Source organism: Propithecus coquereli, unplaced genomic scaffold (assembly GCF_000956105.1).
Source record: "Propithecus coquereli isolate 6110/MARCELLA unplaced genomic scaffold, Pcoq_1.0 Scaffold166, whole genome shotgun sequence".
Lineage (NCBI taxonomy): Eukaryota > Metazoa > Chordata > Mammalia > Primates > Indriidae > Propithecus > Propithecus coquereli.
In genome coordinates this window covers 34,095-56,587 of record NW_012141191.1, presented here as the reverse complement: position 1 = coordinate 56,587, position 22,493 = coordinate 34,095, and the positions used below count along the sequence as shown (strand labels likewise).

Genomic DNA, 22,493 nt, shown 5'->3' with positions numbered 1-22,493 from the left:
GGTACTTTAGGATGAGAGTCTGACATCCTCTTCATTTGGTGGCAAATTAATAAACTTCTTTTTCTTTTTCCTAAAACTGCTTGTCCTCATTCTTTTTTTGGCCACAGGGACATATACTGAACTTTTGGTAACAGTACTCCCGAGCTCTAAGGCCTGTTTCTTCCTAGCCCTCTAAATAATGGGGACTCTGGGCAACAGTGAGGACTCTGGCTCCACATTCAGCTACTGGAACTGCTACTGCCAGTTTCCTGATGGGAAGACGGGACTAAGCCAATCAATAACAAAACACTTGAAAAGAAGCCCATTGCCAAGAGATTTATTTTATTTCAATTGAAACTTTAGAAATGAGGACACAAGCATTGAGAATGCTGACTCTGAAGTTAGCTCATTTAACTGAAATGTGCAAAGGAAGAACCTGTTGAGGTATGGCTGGTAAATAAATGTTTCAGCTGAGCCACTGAGGTTCTATAGCTATTGCATTACTAAGGAGGTGATAAACTATATGTGGAATTCACAAAGTTAACCGAAATCAAATTATGCAATGCTGGAAATCTGTCACCGTTATCAAAAAGGTTAGCTTGGGTAGTATTAAGACAGAATGAGGAGAAGGATTTCTTTGAAGAAAGCTATTCTGGAGAAAGAGGGGTGGGAAGGTTTAGAAAATCACTCTGAGAACTTGATATGTATCCTCTGTAATCAGTTCCCCTGCAGTTGACTAGTATCTGACTCCCTCCTGAGAAATCAAGAGGACAAGGAAAAAGTTGACCAGCTGCTGAAGAAGTAGAATGAAGGGGAATTGCTGCTGTTAGGCACGTACCTCCAGAGTTTGACAGTGGTGCGTGTGTGCTTCCCTTCGACTGTGTGTTAGTTTGCTAGCAATGTCATGACAAAATATCACAGACTGAGTGCCAATTTCTTTTCTCACAGTTCTGTAGGCTGGAAATTCATGATCAAAGTATCAGCAGGTTTGGTTACTTCTGGAGCCTCTCTCCTTGGCTTAGAAATGTTAATGCAAAGGAACAAAATTAAGTTTTGCTGATGATTTTCTGTCATTTGCAATTGCTTGACTGGGCATGATACCCAGTGATTATAGTTTAATGTAAAGAATAAGGGAAATTATATAGTTAGACTACCTGGATTTGAATCCCTGAGCTGCTCATTACTAGCTGTGTAACTTTGTCAAGTTAGTTAAGTTTTCTGAGCCTCAATTTCTTCACCTATGAAATGGAGAAAGTAACAGAGGTCTCACATGGCAGCTGAGAGGAGGAAATGTGATAAAGCATTGAGTGCTCTTAGAATAGTGCTGGATATAAACTAGTGTGCAGTAAGGGGTACTGCTGTTCTGGATTGTTCCATGATGGCTGCACCTTTCACTCTTCAGGGGGGGTCTAGGAGTGCTGCTGAGTGCTGGGGTAATCTAGCCCAATTCAGCAGTTGAGGAGTGAAGATGGAGCCAGGTTCATGTGGGAACAACCTAACTTCTTCTTGACAAGGGAGATGTTGGAGGAGACCAGTCTGTTCAGCAGGATGAGGATGAGTATGTCAAGGTTCCAGGGGAAAAGCCACATGCTTCCTGCCTCAGGCTTTCTGAGGACAACTCATGAGTGCAGACACATGCGGATGAAAATCTCCCAACACATTTGTGCTTGTCTAAGAACAAGATGCGTACTCTCTCACGTGGGGACCCTTCAAAGGCTTTGTTTGATTTCTAACAAGAACGCTGCAAGAACTGTTCCTTTAGTTTTCTCACATATAACTCAGAACGTCAGAGGAGATTCAGTTATACGTCCAGAAGTAGGGAAATAGAACATTCCATGTTTCCGTCAACAGAGTCTCCTGCTAGCCCACATTTGCATTGCCATTCAATACTCATACTTGGCTGGGGCACAGTGAGACTTTTAAACTCTATTCAGAGTTATTAAATAAAAAAATAAACCTCTTTGTAAAAATATCTGTCTTAGGACCTGTCAAAACAATTCCCATTGCAAGTGGCAAAATGCAATTGCTCATGTGTGAGTCTTTATTATGTGCAAGAACTTGGATGTGTCTCCAGGGAATTATGCTAAGATAAAAAGAAAAAGCCAGTCTTGAATGGTTATATATTATATGATTCCTGAAATGACAAAATTCTAGAAATAAAGAACAGATTGCCAGGGGTTAAGGAAAGGGTAAGGGTGGGAGGGACATGGGTGTGGCAGGTAGAGCTGTGTTTGCAAAAAAAAAGGACTCAATGCCCACTATATATTTTGTAGGGCTCAGTACTTTGTCCACAGTATTTTGACTTTTGAATAACTATTAAATAAATATATATATTTATTTTTATAACTAAATTATCAATTTTACTTTTGTAATTAAATTATCAAGACACTGTTTTGCAAATGATTGAAAGTAATTTACACTGAGGGCTTATAAAAGCTATCATTTAGAGCTTTTCTTCTTTTGGACAAAAGGACCCAATTCCAAGAGGAAAAATATATACAAATGAAATGTAACAATAGGTTGTACTTAACTTTTTCTTTTTTAGACAAAATAAATAAAATATATACAAATAAAATGCAACAATGGATGTTACATATTTAAGTAAACATCAGGTAAATGTTCGTAATGCCGCGTGGGACAAGGCAGTAGCAACGAACTAGGAGTTAGAATACAAAGGGTATTAACTAACCTCTGCCACTGATAACTTAGCCGCCTTTCAAGTGTCGCTTTATTTCTTTATGCCTCTGTGAAATGAAGTTATTGGGCCAGAAGAATATTCGGTTCTTTTCTAGTTCTGACGTCTTGTGGTTACATGAATGTTGGATGACTGAGCGTTGGGCTTTTCCATCCACTAATCCTTCCCCCTGAATTCATGTGGGCTGAGTCTCTGAATCAATCATCGGGTGAGCAACATCATTGTGGCCTCCTATGCTTCATTTGATACCAGCTTCTGTTTGCTGTTCCCTTAGTCCCGCTGTCCCTGACTATTAGTGTAAAGATTAATCCTGATGACTGGTAACTCTGGATAAAAGGCAGTTGGGTTCATTTAATTAGAACTAAGGTTGTTTTTGTATTTGAAGTATTTAAATTTCTAACCTCAACTATAAGTCAATTTTTGGCTCACGTTCTTCTCTACCCTGTTCTTTCTTTCATGGTAAATTTTAACCTTTATCTGAAGGCAATGATTTAAGAAGAAAAAAGAGATGGAAGGGATGGGCAAATCATCACAATTAGGAGGTCCCTGGGGTCCTGACTGAGATTAGCCTAACAGCTGGGACAAAGGAAGACTGAGAGAAACAGCATGTAGGAAGAAGATACAAAGTCAAGGCCAAGAGGAAGACCTTGGTATCCTTGTTTTTGTTGAAATAAATATTAGTGCCAAGACATTCGTTAAGTAGATCAATAATGTGTACCGGGCACTTGTTATGTCCTGGGAACCCTGTTAAGCATTTTACAAACATTATCTCATTTAGTAGAATAACCCAGTTAGATAGGCACTATTATTAATTCCTGTATAATTAATTAATTAATTAATTCCTGTATTATCTGTGTAAAAACAGATAAAGAAATTGAAATTTAGGAAGATTGGATACTTTGTCCCAAATCCCAAGGCCAAGAAGAACAAGGATTTGAAACCAGATTTCTGGCTCCAAGGGCCCTGGTGATTATGTAAAACATTACATTTCTTCCCAAATATCAATAGCCACCGTAATCTGCTGCATGATTACTATATGAGGCTATATGAGAAACGTTTAATAATTGACCTATGACCATACTGCTAGTTCATGGTGGAATCAGAATTTAGCAACTATTTGACTCTAAATGTTATGGCCCGGATTGCAGAACGGGGGATGGACACAGAAAGAAACACACAGACACACACAAGACATACAAGACTGCAGTGCTCCATTCGCACCAGTCATTTTATTTATATACTTTTTATATGTCCAGCAACTATTTCCTGGTATGTGACTATCTTGGGTGCCTTGAGGAAAACACATTTTCATTCCTTCCAGACGATTGCTTAAGGTAAGCAGACGTTTGCATCTTACCTTCTTGCATCTTAACTTCTTTATCTCATTACCGTATGCAGGACAATGAGACACCTTGGCTTGTTTGCAGGATCCCAGGAGCTTGGTTATCTGTCATAAAGCTATCTGTCATGAGGAATAGTTCTGTTTGGTCAACAGGCCGTGTCTGGGCCTACTGACCTCTGGCGCCAAGGAGAGCACACCCAGTTTCGCTGACTCTGGGCTTAAGCCAATTTTTGCCCAGGGACTGTCCCTACACTAAATGTCAAGATCTTTCTAGTATAAATGTACTTGGAAAGGAAACTCATTTAAAATGTTTCTATGTGGCTGATTTATAACCAGTTGATATTAAAGTACCTCCCCAGATATTATCAAAATGTAGGCAAGCTGTTTGTTTGAAGGAAAAATATTCAAATAAGAAAGGCAGGAAATGAAACAGCAAAGGGCAATATTGTAATAATACACACAAAGACAAAACACTAATATCCTCAAGGGAGCAGAGCAGCTTTTCCTCACAACTGTCCAAAGTGGAAGGCACATGTTTTCAACCTACAGAGTTTCATCTGGTTTATCGTGGATCATGGTAATTAAAAATCATATACTGAAATGATATTCTTTAAAAGCATCAACCCCCTTTTGGCTGGTTCTTGTGACTCAGTAAGGCTCTGAGTTAGGTATGTCCCCTAGGTTCCCTCCTAGGCCGAGACAGTACTAACCAGCTTGACTGAATATCAGGTGTGCTTGCAAGTTGTGTCCCCATTATTAAGGGATAGTATAACAAAAACAAACTGCAATAACTGAATGTAATACATGACCCTTGACTAGTTTTTGGATTATGAGGGAAAATGTCATAAAGGACATTGGAGGGACAATTAGAACAAATTGTAAATAGATCGTGTATTAGATACTAGTATTTTGTCAATGTTAAATTTTCTGAATTAGATAATTGAGCTGTGGTTTTGTGAAAGAGTGACCTTATTCCTAGAAAACCATACTGAAGTATTCTGGGGTAAAATGACATTATGTCCAAAAATTATTTTTATATTTATTTTAAAAATGTATCTATATATAGAATAGCACTGATAAAGTCAACAAAGGAAAATATTTTTAAACCAGCAAATAAAGGATATATGGGAGTTCTTTGCACTGTTTAGCAGCTCTAAAAGTTTGCAATTATTTTAATATATAAAGTTAAAAGAAAATCAGTTGCCAGCCTAAATTAGTTTTGTATTTTCATATTTAGTATATTTTTCTAGGCCTGATGAATCTTTAAAGAAATAACTTGACAAAAAACAAACAAAAAATCCCAAAACTCTAGTGAAATCACTCCAAGGTAGCACCATGGCAGCCTATAAACATTTTTATAAAACTCAGAGATGTCCATTTTTTAAAAACTAAATTCTTGTGAAAGTAGTCAGCACATGACATTAATGTTCAAAAAACATTGGTATACTTTCTGCACAGATATTTCATGAGGTGGTAAAGTTGACTTTCTAGTGAATTGGGAGTTATCCTACATGTTGAGGGATGTGACTATTTTTCTCTGGGATAAACCCACCATCCAGAGTCTAAGGGCCAGTGAAGAGACATGATCTAGATTTGTCGTAAGCCCCCGCAGAGAACTTTGTGGCCTTGTGTTCAGACAGATGCCATCTCTACTCTTCCATGGACTATCAGAATGATAATTGGGCTGTTCTCCCTCATTTGTGTCTTGACTCATGATATTATCTTCCAGAACACCACAGTCCTCGTGCGCTACAACAGAAAGCTTTCATGCCATCCTGGCAATCACTGAATTTTGGTATCCAGAAAATTTAGCTATCATCTCCAATTCTCTTTCCTATGTATCGTTTCACCATCAGAATTGGAAGGCTCAAACACATCTCCAGGGCACCAAAAAAAAAAAAAAAAAAAAAACTCCCAAGATAAATCAGCAAATGAAACTCCAATAGAAATTTGTGTTTTATGTAAAAATATAACCTGGTTATTTAGCATACTCCGGGAAAGCCACCTGAACATAGGTGTTTAGTTGTTACACATGTGCAATTGCACTTCTAAATGTCCAAGTGAAATTAGATACTCAAAAAATTACACACATCACTAAAGGAAAAAGCCTTTTGAGTTCATCACTCCCTCCCAAATTATGTCAAGAAATGGCTAAAATTCCGTACCTTGAGTTGCCTCTATTTTGAATTGGTTACGAGAATTTAAGAAAAAATTCTCTCCTCCCGCCATTTCTTCTTGGCTGTTTCAAAATAAAGCCAGAAGTATGCATCCTAATAAGAAACTAAAAAGGAGGAAGGAAAGAGAGGAAAAAAAAAAGGAAAAAACCCAGTAGACATTTAGAGAATGCTTATCTGAAATCTGACATTATCTCTGCCTGAACAGTGAATTCCAACTTTTGTCACATGGTTTGGTTTTCCTGGAGCTCAAAATACTTCTTGCCATGTGGACATGAGGACAGTTAGATATTTATAACTGCAAAATTGAATTTTTCATAAAATTTCTGACCTGTATTTCCTATAGCACATGGGCTAATTAATAAGATATCCTTTAACTTTTCAAGGTTTTAAGAACTATTGCCAGCATGGTCTTAAAACAAATAATGGAATACAAATAATGTCTAGAGGCTCAGGACGAGCCAATATAAAGCAGATATTTTCTGTTTAATCCTGTAATGTATTATTTATACAATGAAGCTTTAATTTTCAAATATTTAAGGTTGCTTCTGCCTTTTGTCTTGTTCTGTGCTTAGCCCTCTTTATTATACATTTAAAGAATGTTCTGGTGGGATGCCATTACAATATTAACTTGTCTAGCTATTAATTTATTTGCACATGGTTTTAAAGACATCTTTTAAAAATGTCTTTTAAAAATGGCACTATCTTGTTTTAGGAAAACACAACCCTCCTCTGTATTTGGATATTTTCCCATTTCAATGTTGACAAACCTTTCGGTTCTCCTCAAGACTTTGGTTCTTACAGTTTTCAAACAATAATTATGTCCCACATTTTACAAAGAAGTTCATATTGCAAATCTTATAGGCCCACACAAGTTTGAGAAACTCTCATAATTGAAGTTGAAATTATTATAAGTCTAAGAAGCTAATGAGTTTCATTTATTCTTACATCGTTAAACTTGACTATGGCAGCTAATAGCATTTGTAAACAACAGTGTTGCTGCGGTATCTGTTAATGTAAAACAGTAAACATTTATCTATACGAAATCTGAATCTAAAAAATATGTTTCCCTAAGTTGCTGAACTAAAAACATTTTAGAATAGGTACAGTAATATGCAAATATTTACTTGATTTGACTTGGGTCTAAGGCAGTTCCTGCATGGGAGCACACAAAGAAGGATGACAACACAAACAACCACTGTGCTCCGAGAGCGGCAGTGTAATCATGGTGTAGTTAGTTTTACACAGAGGCCATTTTTCCAGCTGCTCCCTTTTGATTCCAGATCTCTCCTTAGAACACTAATTGCTCCCTCTTTGCAGGAAACGGCATCTTCCAACATGGATTTCTTAATGATAGTTGGTGTTAAATGAGGGTAGGGCGAAGGCAAGGTCTCTGCTAAAATAAATTTGGAAAAAAAAAAAAAACTGTATTAAAATAAAACTAAATAGGTGGTAGGACTTCTAAGAACCTGGTCCTAGAATATGCTGCCAATGTGCAATTTGAAACTTCAGGAGAGGAAAACGTATTGCATAGAATTTCTTCAAATTGTTTTTAAACAGAACATGCCCTGAGAGATTATGTTGTAGTACCTCTTTCCCTCTTAGTCACGGCAAATCTGCTAGTTGAGGTTCACATCCAGTCCAATTTTCTTCATGAGGCCATTTTCAATTCTCTCAGACTTCATCACTACCTATTTGGAATGTTACTTCACTCCTGCGGTTTCCAGAATCCTCACTTCTATTTTATGCCCTTTCCTTTATTTGGGGGCAGGGATTATCTTTGTTCTTCATTAAATTAAAGCACCTTGAAATGAGGGACCATTCACCATTCACCTATTTTCCACACACCTAACTAGTGCCCAGCTCAGAACTTTGTAAGAACTCAATAAATGCTTACCAAAGGACTGATGCCATCTATCTCAAATGTGGCCATTGATATCAAGAATTCCTCTGGAAAGTCAAATGTTTCTTTACCCATTTGAGAATGGGTAGATTAGACTTTTATTTTAAATGTATCTTTATGCTCAATTTAATGCTGTTTTTGAGTGACAAGGAGAATAAATCACCATAACCAAAACTTCTACTTAAAAAAATTTCAAACTTAACCAGAGTCATGAAAAGTTGTTTTTATTAAGGTTCATATTCAGCTTACAGCTAAGTATTTCAGGCATTACTTCATTTGACAAGCAGACATAGATCTAGGAAACATTTCAAGACACTCCAAGGACTTCATAACTACTGGGAACAGAGCAACTTACTCTGTAGTTAACATGTATGTTAAGTACTTCAAGGAGTCCTTGAAGAAGCTAAACGACAATTGGTCCTTCCTCTTCTATGAAATGATTATCTTGGACAAGTAGCTACAAATGAAAGCACATGACTATGACAGAGCTTGAGAGATTTGGCATCCAAATTCAAACTTTTTATGTACGATAGGACTCGGAGTCACATATTAGAAAGCAAATGATTCAGAATACGCTACATGTGAAGTTTTCTATGGATAGTATTAACAATCATCTGATTAGCTTACGTTTCAAGAAAATCATGAAAAGAACAATTTTGTATTGAAAACCCACTCTGTTAGTGACTATAGGAGATGCTCAGCCATTGAAGAATTTCTCTCTTTTCTTGTAGTTTTTTTATGAGTTCTTCTGAGAGATTTTCATTGTGACTGTCTTGACCTCTGTATATTCATAAAGACCATATTCTCCCCTAGAGAGGAAAAAAAAATATCCACAAACACCAATTAGCATAGAGTGCAAATGTACTATAGTCCATGATTGGTACAAGTTTGTTCTTGCTTATCTGGCTAGGAACAATGGAAAATATTTTCTGTGTCCAGAACATTTTATATAGCAGCTAACCCACAAAAACTGTCTGGTCTTACATAAATCCGCTTGTGCGGAATATTTTTTTAAAATCTCTCTCATTTTAAATAATCATGCAGGTCGGGCATGGCAGCTCACCCTGTAATCCTAGCATTTTGGGAGGCCAAGGCGGGAGGATAGCTTGAGCTCAGGAGTTCAAGACCAGCCTGAGCAAGATGAGACTCTGTGTCTACTAAAAATAGAAAAAGTCAGCTGGGCCCAGTGGCCCATGTCTGTAGCTACTCAGGACGCTGGGGCAGGAGGATTCCTTGAGCCGAGCAGTTTGAGGTTGCAGTGAGCTTTAACGCCACTGCATTCTAGCCAAGATGACAGAGCAAGAGTCTGCCTACAAAAAATAAAAATAAAAAAAATCATGTACACTCAGTTGATTTTTGCAGAAATTGTCCATTTTTTACATTATCCTACTCGATTTTAAAAAACTCTATCTACTCAAAAGACAATTAAGCCCAATAAGAATTTTGCCATTTCTAGTCTAGATTCACTTTAAGACAAATATAGTAAAAGAGCAGAGGTAGTGATATATAATCACTCGATAGTAGTGCAACAAAACTGTAAACTAAAGCAGAGCTTGAATTTACCAAGTGCACAGAATTGGCATCGAAATGATGAAGGAGTGAAACTTTCATTCTAAGGGGCTTTAATATGGCTTGAAACAAAATATTTTGCAGCTGAAGTTTTAGCAATATCTTTTGATTCCCTGCAAAAAAAAATCTGACTTTTATTAAAGTTTTCTGATTTTTCTTTTCTTTTTTTGATTGTTTTCTTTTTAAGGAAGAGGACAAGGGTAGATTGGCCTACATTCAGGCTCTTGGGGTTTTGCAGTTGTTGGTTTTTTCTCTTTATATGACCTCCTCTATCCCCTACCATTTGCTTATATAACTCAAGTCCAACCCAAATCATCAGGAATTAATCCAACTCAGTCCATTTGGACCCTCCTATCTTGTTATCAGGTTCATGGGGACCTCCTACCAGTTTTAGAAACTGACTGTGATTTACCCTTTGTTGAAGAGATAACTAAAGGGACTGGGGCTCAGTTATACTCTGTATTGTTCTGACAAGAGGATCAAATTACACGTATATAAAAATATTCTTAAAATGACAACACTCATGCACATGTAGGTTTACAGAAACATAAGATCTTGATCCTTTTCTACCCCTCCCTTCTTATGATATAGACAGATGTGTAGAAGACATCATTTTCTCTTGGGTAACCTAATAGTCTTACACTGATTATTTTTTTGGGCAAGTAAGCTTCTAAAAATATCTTTTAAAAGATTCAATGAGCACATTCTTCAACGTAGTTAAAGGGTTTTGCCTCAGTTGTCTGACACTTATTAAAAGGATAATATTTTATCTCATAGACTTAGATAAATCAACCCATGATTTTAACCAACAGGCTTTCCATTGTATTTTGAGTCACATAGCACCTGAAGCTCTCAAAAGAGTAATAAGTGTGATTATTGTTCTGCTCAGGCTGGGATATTATATATACCTATGTTCCTGACATTTAGGAAATTATTGATGGTTGATTCCTGTTTTTAACTCTTCTCTTATTTGATTCCCTTACGTCTTAACCTTAAAGTCTGTATTCAACAGAATTTACCAGTTTGGTCTACTTAAGTTGTTTCATTCCTTTTGATTATTTTATCTTCACTGTTCCCAGGAAAATGTGTTAGATAGCTGGGCCAGCAATGAACTAACCGACCTTCAGAGTAATCTATCCTTTGTTCGAGCTTTTTGTATAAAGAAATTAGTTTTGCGAAGGGATTCTCCAGTAATAGATATTATAAAGAGAAGAAACTAGGGGAGGAAGAAACCATTTGTTGAATTTTCAGTTTGTGACAGTTGTAAGGGTAGGAACTGGGCATTCATTATGTTATAATCATCTTCATAGAAAAGTTAGCATCTCCATTTGAAATATGAGGAATGGAGGCTCAGAAGTTAGACAACTTGAAGTGGGCAGCATGGCTAGCAAGTGGTGGAGTCAGGATTTAAATGCAGGTTGGCCAGACTCAAATGATGTCTTCTCAGATATGTTTTGTACTATTCATGGGTTGATCTTTTGCTGCTATCTCCTCAGAACATTGTAAACGTATTCATGGCTGTTCATTACTCTACAAGTAAAATCTCAGACCATTTTCTTCGCTGCAGGACTCCTTAATCTATATCATATCTAACTCTGAATCATACTTCTCACCCCCATAAATCCACAGAACCAACCAAATTTGCTAGCCCTTCAGCACACCACATGTAATGTTCCATTCAAGAATGCCCTCTTCCTGCCCCAGATGAAGTCTCATCTCTTTTGTGAGGTCTTCTCTTATTCTATCAAGTGCCATTAAATGTTTTATCCACTGAATTTCCACTGGAGTTAGAACCATGGAGCCATGGAAAGGAGCTTAAAAGACCTTCTATTTCCTCTGCCTACATCCGTCTTCACCCATAATCCTTGACCTTGTGTGACAGATGAAAATAGTGACAAAGACATGCCATCCTAAATGCTGAAGTCTGGTGCTGTCCAAATCTCCTGTCCTTCAATACTTTGCTCTGCACTTAAACTGCTTCTCTGTCCCCATGAGGCATAGATTCTTGATCTAGTGTGTGCAGGTTCTTTTGCATATATTTTTACATATTCCTCTTGCCACCACAGTTAAGTAGAGGACAGAACATAGTGTCATGTCCCTAGGACCTTATCCATAGCAAGTACTAATGAATGCATGTTGAGAAAGTTGACAGATCATTCTGTCATTCCTCCATTTCACTGGCTCCTCAAAAATATTGCTTAATTGTAATTTTGCTGATTCATTAAGACAAATGACAAAGTACATGGCTATTTCATCTATGACCCTTAGAAACTGAGAAAGACTCATTTTTACTTGCTATTTACAAATAGTCAGCTTTACTATGATTCCACAAGGATTGCATATCATTTATCTTTTTTTCTTCAAGAATTTTAAATATATTGGCAAATGGTAAGAGACTGTAAAGAAATAAAATGGTTAAAATTGCTTGAATAAACTTAACCAAACATTTTGCCACTATTTTCTGTGTTTACATATGTATGTCAACATTTTTACAAAAAGTCTCTATCTCCCAGTTTCAAAAGCAACTGAAGGCTCATAAATGCATTTATGTATAAATATTCTCAATCTACTCACTACTATAAAACATTGACTATTTCCTTAGTCAAATTTCCTTTCAGGTTTATATTTTAGTTTCAAAATTAACTTATTCAGATAATTTAAAATTTTAGAATCTACATCAATAATATTTCAACAAATGAAAATCATTCCTTTTACACTGATGTTTTCCAAGAAAAGTCACCTAATTCACTTATCTAGGGGCATATTCAAATAACTGGAGTGTCCTTATATTTGTATGCTTCTTACAATCACCACTTTATGCTTTTTACCTCCTTTCTGGAGATATTTCCCATATGGATTTCATTCATATACACAGCAAACAATTTTAAAAGTAAGCAATATTTCAATCACACTGTAAAGTGCTTAATATGGACCCTTATGAGTAGTGGGAGCTTAATAAATTATATTTCCTTCTGTCAGCACCTTTCTGCACTTACGGGGTACAGCCAACATTTAATAAGCTATTGGGTGGTATAAATTCTCCAGGAAAGAACAGAAGCAGGTTTCATTTAAGGTGGCAACTGTGAGTTAATTCCCTAGGAGTAAAAACCATTTTTATGAAATAAGTATATCAATAAAAAGTTATTCTTACATTTCTCGTCCATTTCCAGACATCTTGAAGCCACCAAAGGGGCACTGGGCAGATCCCATGAAATAGCAGTTCACCCTGAATAGAAGTAGATTATAGATGACACTTAACATATGAAATAACATTAATTTGGCAATTTTAGGATTTAGAAAGCTCAAGAACTCCATTAATTTCAATATGACATATTCATTGCAACAAAAAACCAGCACTATAAATTAGAATGTGGAAGTATATGGATATATGCCACCTAGAAACAAAGAAAATGATATACATATGTATATTGTATAGCCTTTTTGGTAGTATATCATGTCCCTGAGAAGGCATAGTTAGAATTATAAAAGTTAGAATCATAGAATAGCTAATATGCCATAGGAGAAATGATATGGCTTACTGAAGACTAGAATTTGTTGGATGGGTATTCCTTACTGCCTATATTGAATAAGCTTTGCAGTTCTCTTGAGGTTTGTGTACTTAACAGGTTAGATTCAATTTTCTTTTGCAACTGCAATATGTATCATATTATTCAGTTCATTTTTTCCCAATTAATTGGTTCAATAAATTACTTAAACAGAGGCCTTGGTAGAGATTGGACTTAATTATCAATCTGTTTATTCCCTGTCATGTCTCATAAAGTGTTTAAAGATGATTATAAAAACAAATGTAATTACAAAAATATTAATAGTTGGAAATTCAAGAAATAATTACAATAAAAGATCAAGATGGGGGGAAATAAGAATGCAGTTACGCAGGGCATGAACAATTTGTTTAGCATTAAATTTCATGGTGGCCAAACTTAAGAGCAAAATCTTATTACCTACATGATTCTCATTACACGCAAAAGAAAAAAATACTTTTAAAGGAGAAAACGATGTTCTTTTTTAATAATTTTCTCTCCCTTTGTGCTATTATAATAGGTGGACAGTGTGACTTTCAGAAAAATTGTATTGTATTTTGGAGGTTTTAATCATTATTTTGATCCTGAAATAATATTCAAATATTTTCTCACTTAAAACACTTACTATCTCAATTCTCAGCTTTTTACATTCTCACTGGACCACAGAGTAATTATGCATGTCTCCATCCTGGAGTAATAGTTCTTTTAATAAATTTACACTTTTAAAAGGCAGCTTGTCTTAGCTTTGTCTAATACTCATTTAAATTGTAAAATCACATGCCTACTTTGAAAATGTGGGTAAAATCCTAGCAACTCTGAAATTCAATAATTGTCCTAAAAACACCAAGCCGCTGTTAGGATGGGACAATGCCACAATATTATTATGTTCTAGGATATATAGCAATAAAAATACCTTAATTGTGTAGATATTCCTGACTGGGAAGTCCTAAGACACTCAGTGAAATGTTATAACAAGCTTTTTTATCAATTAGGCATGTAACATTCTGCTTTTCCCAAATCAAAAACCTGAAATTTGTCTTTGTCTTTTGTTTGCTGGTTTTGTTTTGTTTTTTAAGGCAATAACTGCTTTTCTAGCAAGCCATGTATTTCCAAATGAAAAATCCAAGTCTAAAAAGGTTTAAGGTAACCTGTTAATGTGGTTAACACTGAAAAAGCTGCATTACTAAGGTTTAACTTACCACACTACTCCAGCCTGCAGAGCAGAAGACATTGTTATGGCTTTATCAAGGTCTTTGGTAAAGATTCCTGCTGCTAATCCATAGTGAGTATTATTTGCTCTCTTGATCACCTCATCTAAAGATTTAAACTTCATGATTTGCTGTACTGGTCCAAATATCTATACCACAAGAGAGGATTAAATAAATCAGAAAGATAGGTTAAAACTAAATATTTCACATGATACTGCAATTTTTTTTTTGAGACAGATTCTCGCTTTTGTTGCCCGGGCTAGAGTGAGTGTCGTGGCATCAGCCTAGCTCACAGCAACCTCAAACTCCTGGGCTCAAGCAATCCTTCTGCCTCAGCCTCCCGAGTAGCTGGGACTACAGGCATGTGCTACCATGCCCGGCTAATTTTTTCTATATATATTTTTAGTTGTCCGATTAATTTCTTTCTATTTTTAGTAGAGACGGGGTCTCGCTCTTGCTCAGGCTGGTTTCGAACTCCTGAGCTCAAACAATCCGCCCGCCTCGGCCTCCCAGAGGGCTAGGATTACAGGCGTGAGCCACCGCACCCGGCCTGCAATTTTTTTTTATAAACCATCCTAAATTGATTAAGATTTTGCTTCTATTCTCAAACCTATGTATAAGAATCCAAATAGGTAGCTGCAGAAATGATAGGTGAGAATAGGTAATGGTCATGTGTTAAGTTCTCTTTGGAACAAGATAGAGCACAAATAATTAAGGCAATGTTCATTTTCTACATGTTGGACTGAAGCTTCCAAGAACTTATAATTGTGCATCAAATCATTAACTTTAGAATTTCTTTTTCATTTAGGGCCATTTAAAATTCTCTCCCTAGTTTTCCTCGTCTTCCAAGTTACTACATATAACAGTGAGCTCCAGAAAGCAGTGCTTGCTCTTCTTGATAAATGAATAGGCAATGATTGATAATAGTAATTGTCTTTTAAATATCAGTATACCATTGGTTGAAATATTAACTATTTTACTGTATTTAGACATTTTTCATAATTACTCAAGTTAGGTAAAACAACATGAATTATTGTTCAGATTCTATTTTGTAGCCAAATCTTATGCACTTTACATATATTAAACAGAACGGTTCATTACTACAAGAGCTTAAATCCTGAAACACCCTGTACCAATCAAAGCTTCAGTCCGTTGGCAATGGCTATAGTTGCAGAAAATAATTAAAAACACAATTTGCTTATTTTAGCCTAAAGTACTCTCACTTTTGCTAGACTCTGTAGGTAGTGCAGTCCAAACTCAAGTCATTCTGTATCTCAGCGCCAGGCAGGAGAAAGACAACTAGATTTTTTTTTTAAAAATTAAGCGCTTACATCATATTTCAGTAAGACATTTATTAAAATTAAATAAAAGAGGGGCTTCCTCTGAGTGTTACCAGAATTTTCTGGGAAACATGAATGAGAGGAGGCAAAAATCAGAAATGACAAATGGTTTTCTGGTTTTCACCACTGCTTTAAGTGTTAGAGGGGTGGAGGTTACCAGTCTATGGAGGCTGAGTGCATAGCCAAAGTCGTAAATCTAATCATGAGATTGTAACCCAGGAGCCAGACGTGCAGCAGCTGCTGCACTAAATGTGCTCATATTTTACATAAATTTTAATTGAATTTAGCACATGGCTCCAGGCTTCCACTTTGAAGTAGCAAGCTAGCTGTTCTACTATGAATAATGTGTGAACTTAATAAATGGTTCTTTGACTGAAGATCTTTTTCCTATCCTTTCTATCTGGTATTAATCAAGATATACAAGAACAACAGTACTAATCTTCCTTCCTATTTAGTATATCTTATTTAAATATTTAGTGAGCATATATATATACACAGACACACCGTATATGTGTATGTACATGTAATTTACATGTTATACATACACACATAAACTTACCAAATATTTAACTACAATATACAACATTAGGAAGACTAACAGCTGAAAAACACAGGGCCGAGAGCCCATGGATGGTGGGGAGTGATATAGGGATGAATGCTATTTTCAAATATATAGATGGCTGTTATATAGAAAAAGTTCATAGGGCAAATATGCAACCAGCAGGTGGAACATAAGTACTTATTTTTGTGTGTGTCAAAAACACTTAAAATCTACTCTCTTAGTGATTGTGAAGTATACAATACGTTGTTATTAATTATAGCCACCATCCTTACAACAGATCTCTTGAACTTATTCCTTCTAACTGAACTTTTAGATACTTGACCGACATCTCCCACCCTCACATCCCACTCCCCCAAGCCCCTGGTGACCACCATTTCACTCTCTGCTTCTGTGAATTTAACTTTTTTAAGTTCCACGTATAAGTGAGAGCATGCTGTATTCATCTTTCTGTGCCTGGCACGTGTCACTTAGCACAGTGTCCTCCAGGTTCATTTATGTTGTCACAAATGGCAGGATTTTTTTCCTTTACATTAAAGCTGTGAAGGAAGCACCTAGAAATTGCTCAGCATCCTGATCTGTTTGGCTGAAAATTTTTGGCTGGCCCAATGGATTCCTTACTACTTTTATTCTTGACCACAAATAAACCTTTATGAGAAATAAAGAATAACATTTTGAAAGATGTTCAAAGAAGTGAAAATCTTAAAGGGACACTCCGTATACACACACGCAGACGAAGCAAGGCAACAACAGAACAGAATGAAACCATTTACCTCCTCTTTGGCGATGCGCATGTCATCTGTAACATTAGAGAAAACCGTGGGCTGGATAAAGTAGCCTTTATTCCCCCATGGGCCTCCGCCACATTCCAGTTTGGCCCCTTCCTTCTTCCCACTCTCAATGAGATCAAGTATTTTGTCATATTGTTCCTTGTCAATCTGTTTGAAAAATATCACATGAAAAGGCAAAAAAAAAAAAAAAAAAGATGCTTGTAAAGATAACACATTGCTGGGCCCATTAACGAGGGTTTCAAAATGCTACAATATTGCTATTAAATCAAACATTGAATTAAAACAGCTAAGAGAGGTTCAGATTCATTCTTTGGGTATACTTTCTTCTCATGACATTTTAGATAAGAACCTTTAAAGATAGATAATTGTATTTAGTATTTGTTTAACAGTTATGTAAGAAAAGCATGTCAGTACTGCAAACCTTTCACCCAATTGTGTAGAAACTGTAGTCCCAATTGAAATATTAATAAAAGGAGTGAACGGAGACAAAAAGAACTTTGATATTGGATTTAAGTAGATATGGCAGTTGGAAAGCACATGCTTTTAGATTTGTCTTAGGAGACTCCTGTGCCTATGTTTGGACCTCCCTATTCCTGAACCATCCCCTCTGGCCTGGTCCGTGCCCTTGGCTATCACATTCTGAGTGCAGTTCAGGCATCCCCCGGTTTAGGTCACTTTGGGACAGTCAGTACGTTCCATTCCAATTTCTGGCCTCTCCTGATTGTGTCCACCGTGCTTCATTAAATGAGCCACATCTAAATATATGACAAGTATTACAAAACTTAAATGGTCTTTTAAATAATATTTTTATGAGAAAAAAATGATTCCAGAGTTCTGGTTGTGAATACCAGAAACAAATACCTCTTCCCCATGCACTGGCATTGGGAGGTTACATATTGTTTCAATTCCTGCTTTGGGAGGTTGAATGACTGGGTAATTCTCAGTCTCCAAATCACTGGTAAAACTGCCCGTCTCAGATGTGCAGGGGGTTGAGGGTTAAAGGCAAAACAGGAGATCCAGGAGTTAAGGTGGGTATAGCATCTCTTTCCAGTTTAACTTGTCTCTTCTCTTTACTTAAAAGTGTTCTTTATCCTCTTTGACTCTGCAAATCTTCCAAGCCCCAGCTCTCATATTTAACTGTTCATAGATTAAATGCTCTTTGAAACCAGAAACTATCTTCTAAAATTTGGCACAATATTTGATATAATGTTCAATGCTCTTTAGTGCACCATATTTAATAGAATATTTCGTAAAGAAAACCTGCCTTCATTTCTCACAGGTTAAGGAAGTTGTAGTGTGGGTTTAAGAAGAAGAGATATTTAAATTGAATATAACCAGACTAAGCGGGTTGTGTTAGAGAGACTCTGCTTGGTTAAGACATTCTAGTTTTTCAGTAAATAGTCAAGGATTCATGTACCTCCATGTAAAGCTCCTCTGTCCTATTCGAAGATATTAATCTGACTATGCCCTCAACATGATTTTTTGGTTTTTATTTCAAGATGTTTCCCAAGTCATGATGTTTCCCTGTGAGTAGAGTGGATACCTAGTGACAATCCAATCCCTGCCTATGGACTAGAAAAAGAGGCTGAAAGGATTCATTTGTTGGAAAACTTAGCTGCTCACTGACTTCTAAAACTACAGAACTTCATATTTAGTGCCTTGCTACCGATAGTGTGGTCCTACAGCCAGCAGTTCTGGCATCACTTGGTAGCAAAATGTGCTTCCCAGACCCCACCCCAGACCTACTGAATCCTTGGGCGATTCAGATACACAGGAAAGACTGAGGAACACTGTGCTGGAGCTTGGGGATAGTGACAGAAAATTTCGGCTACACTTAGGGACACACACACAGTTTAGTTTGGGTAACTTTCATTCAGCGTAAACATAAACCTTCTTCAATAGGTGTCAGATTGTCCTTATGTAAACTTAGCCTCCTTTCTGGATCTCAGGCACTGCTCGATGCTAGGAGTAGCCGGGGCTCTCTACTGTGCGAGGGCCCTAGGCCCATGGGCTAGTCTAGGAAATGATTGATATTGATGCTATTGTCATAACAGTCTCAGAGTACACATTTTCATGTGTTCGATTCTGCAAATTCTTTGATTCCTTAGGCTTGGTGGGTTGAAGAAAAAGATAAATTGAGAAAAGCCACTGACACATACCTCAAATTATTTAGAAACCATAGATTAACAGGAACAATGAGAGTAAAGAAGTCATTGATCTGTATGATAATTATCACCATACTATGAAAATAGAAACATGTAATTTTTACTTAACAGAGACTTGGGCATATAAACTCAACCCTATGATGGAAGAATTAAATGGATTATCTCATTTTCCTGCAGAATGATCCCACAAGCTTGGTCCTGCTATCCCTATTTTACAGATGAGGAAACAGAGTCTCTTGAAAGTTAGATTTTAAATTCAGCCTGTAACTCAAACGCCTACCTTTCCACACTCTAAAAAGATGCTACTCTTCTGATAATGTTAACACAGTTTACGTGGATATCATCCTTCTTTTTCAAATTAAAATACTAATTTTTCCAAGTTTTTAAGGAAATGCACATTTTTGTCTATGAAGTCAAATAGGAAAATCACTTTACAAATGATGAAAAAAATATATGAACGCATATAATATAATAAAATATACATATGTATATATATTGCATGTTCCAACTTCCTAATATTTTGTTTGTAATCTTCAAAATTAAAAAAAAAAAAACTTACATTTTTTTCCAAAACAAACCTCTATAGTGATTGTTTTCTCTGTAACTATTTTGTTTTTACATTTAATGAGAAAGATTCTACAGCTATATTTAAAAATGCCTCAGTTCACTCAGCCACCAGTGGATGAAGCAACAGAGTAAAGCTCAGTGAATGGGTTTACCTCTTTCATAAGCTCTTGCTCTTAACAGATGAATATTTTTAAGTGTAAAGAAGCTTGGGGGCTTTTCAGTCTTGTTTCTCAAAGTTCCAAATACCTACTTCTCCTGCTTACTCAGTGCAACCTGTGATAAAAATCTATTCATTTATAGTGATTAAAGTCTTACATTAATCAGATCACTGGATTATTTACTCTAGAATCCTATGAAGAAGATTTTTTTTTTTTTTTGAGACAGAGTCTCACTCAGTTGCCTGGGCTAGAGTGCCGTGGTGTCAGCCTAGCTCACAGCACCCTCAAATTCCTGGGCTCAAGCAATCCTCCTGCCTCAGCCTCCTAAGTAGCTGGGACTACAGGCATGTGCCACCATGCCCAGCTAATTTTTTCTATATGTTTTTAGTTGTCCGATTAATTTCTTTCTAATTTTAGTAGAGACAGGGTCTTGCTCTTGCTCAGTCTGGTCTCAAATTCCTGAGCTCAAATGATCTGTCAGCCTCGGCCTCCCAGAGTGCTAGGATTATAGGCGTGAGCCACCGCGCCTGGCCAAGAAGAATTTTTAAAAGTCTATTTTAACTCTTTTCTCTAAAAAATAATGAGGTATTCCAGCCCAATTTTTGAGACTCTGGTTGAATTTTGCAGAATCCTAATGGAGGAAAGTCTTGCCTGACCAATGTTCAGTATGAAGTATCTTAGATATTCTCTTCTCTTTTCTTTTCAGATCCATCCATCCATCATCTGTCAGCTGTCTGTCAATCAAATGGCAAAGGGCTTTACTTTTAAACAGATAAATACCTAGATATTTAGAGAGAGGAATAATCACAAGAGAAATCTTAAAATCCTATTCTTTTAGGGAATGGATGACCAAGTCATATTGAAATTAAATATATTTCTTGGCATCCATTTGAAAATTTATCAAATGTGATAAAAATTAGGAACTACTTTTATGTATTCATTAAAGTCAAAAACAAATGCAAAAAAATGGGATCAATATAAAACAAATTACTTCATTTCCTGATGAAGGTATTCCAGGGCTTTTAGGTTTTAATATTTGGCATTGCCTAAGTCTTAAGATTCTTCTACTTGGATGTCTTGGGATGGTAAGCAAAGCCCAAGACACTCTTCTAACTTACTTAGAATGTACACTCCATGAGGTCAGGGATCATGTCCTCCTTGTTCCTTTTGGCATTGCCGGAAACCTATCACAGGGGTTAGCTGACAGCAGTGTTCACTAAATTTTAGTTCATTGAATTTATTTTTGGCTTAGAATAAGTCAAGAATAGTGTTTGGTTTCAAATCAACAGCAAGGAACAGTGTATAAGCTTTAGCATGAAAGATTAAAGCTTCTAAACTTAATGTCTAGACTCTAGAGCAGAATTTCTCAGCAACAGTCCTAGTGGCATTTGGGCCAGATAATTTTGTTTGGGGGCTCTCTTGTACATTGTAAGATGTTTAGTAGCATTTCTGGCCTCTACTCACTAGATGCCAGTAGAACCACTCTTTCACTGAAGTCGTGACAACTTAAAATGTCTCCAGACATTGTCAATTGTCCCCTGGGTGAGGCAAGCAGAATTGCTCCTACTTGAGAATCACTGATTTAGATCAAGACCCTAAAGGGCAGGAGGAAATTTGGAATCAAAGGTGTAGGAGATTGAATAACAGACAGTGAACAGAGAACTATGTAAGGAAGAGGGAAAGGTGATCTTTGCTAAGAGAGACACTTTTATTGATAATGGTTCAAAGAAAACCGGGAGCCCTAGGGGAATAATTGCGCTTTAAAAACTAAAATGAGAAGTTTGCCACGAACCCGGAAACTCAGGAACTTTGGGGACACTCATGCTACCATTAGAGGGTCAGAGTAACTGCACTTTGCAAAGGATTTAGGGGTGTGCATCTCTATGCGCTGGTAGCTGAGACGGAGAATTGATTCTAAAGAAGAAATGATAGGAAAGTATAAGAACTTAGAAGTGGACAGAGAATGATATTAAGGAATCAAGAGGTGTGCAGATGGAGGAAAGCAAGAGCTTTATAGCGTTTTTTAATTTCCCTCATGTCTTTAATTTTCTGTTTCTAGGCAGGAAAACTGGGCAACACAAAAACAAAATGATTTCTTTATAATTGGGAACTGACTTTTTTTTAATCACCAAACTAGCACAGTATTTTTATCTAGGAAGACACGTAGATGGGAAATAACCTTAATAAAATCTACAGCTGAAGAGGATAGTTTATTCTTGTTCCCTGAAAATGCTATCCCTTCTATTGTATACTCACTTGAGGGCCTTGACTTATTCCTGGAGTCATAGGATTTCCAAGAACGTACTTCTTAGCCTGCTCTACACTCCTTCGAACAAACTCATCGTAAATTGATTCTTCCACAAAAAGCCTGGATGCGGCTACACAACACTGGCCCTGGTGGTAGAATACCCCTCGGTGTGCAAACTCAACAGCACTGTCCACTGCAAGGAAGACATTCACATTAAAGAAGAGATATTTTCTAAAGGTTATATATTGTGTGT

At 36.6% G+C, this 22,493-nt stretch overlaps 1 protein-coding gene across 1 annotated transcript in view; it reads right to left on the bottom strand.

Moving 5' to 3' along the window:
• Positions 1-8,301: 8,301 nt before the first annotated feature.
• Positions 8,302-22,493, bottom strand: part of LOC105808025 (aldehyde dehydrogenase, cytosolic 2) — a gene marked incomplete at its 5' end in the record, with an annotated part of 31,816 nt that continues 17,624 nt past the window's right edge. The window contains 5 exons of the mRNA XM_012641585.1: positions 8,302-8,902; positions 12,814-12,888; positions 14,404-14,561; positions 17,085-17,249; positions 22,249-22,433. Coding sequence (XP_012497039.1) covers positions 8,830-8,902; positions 12,814-12,888; positions 14,404-14,561; positions 17,085-17,249; positions 22,249-22,433 — 656 coding nt within the window. The remainder of the gene's footprint in view (positions 8,903-12,813; positions 12,889-14,403; positions 14,562-17,084; positions 17,250-22,248; positions 22,434-22,493) is intronic.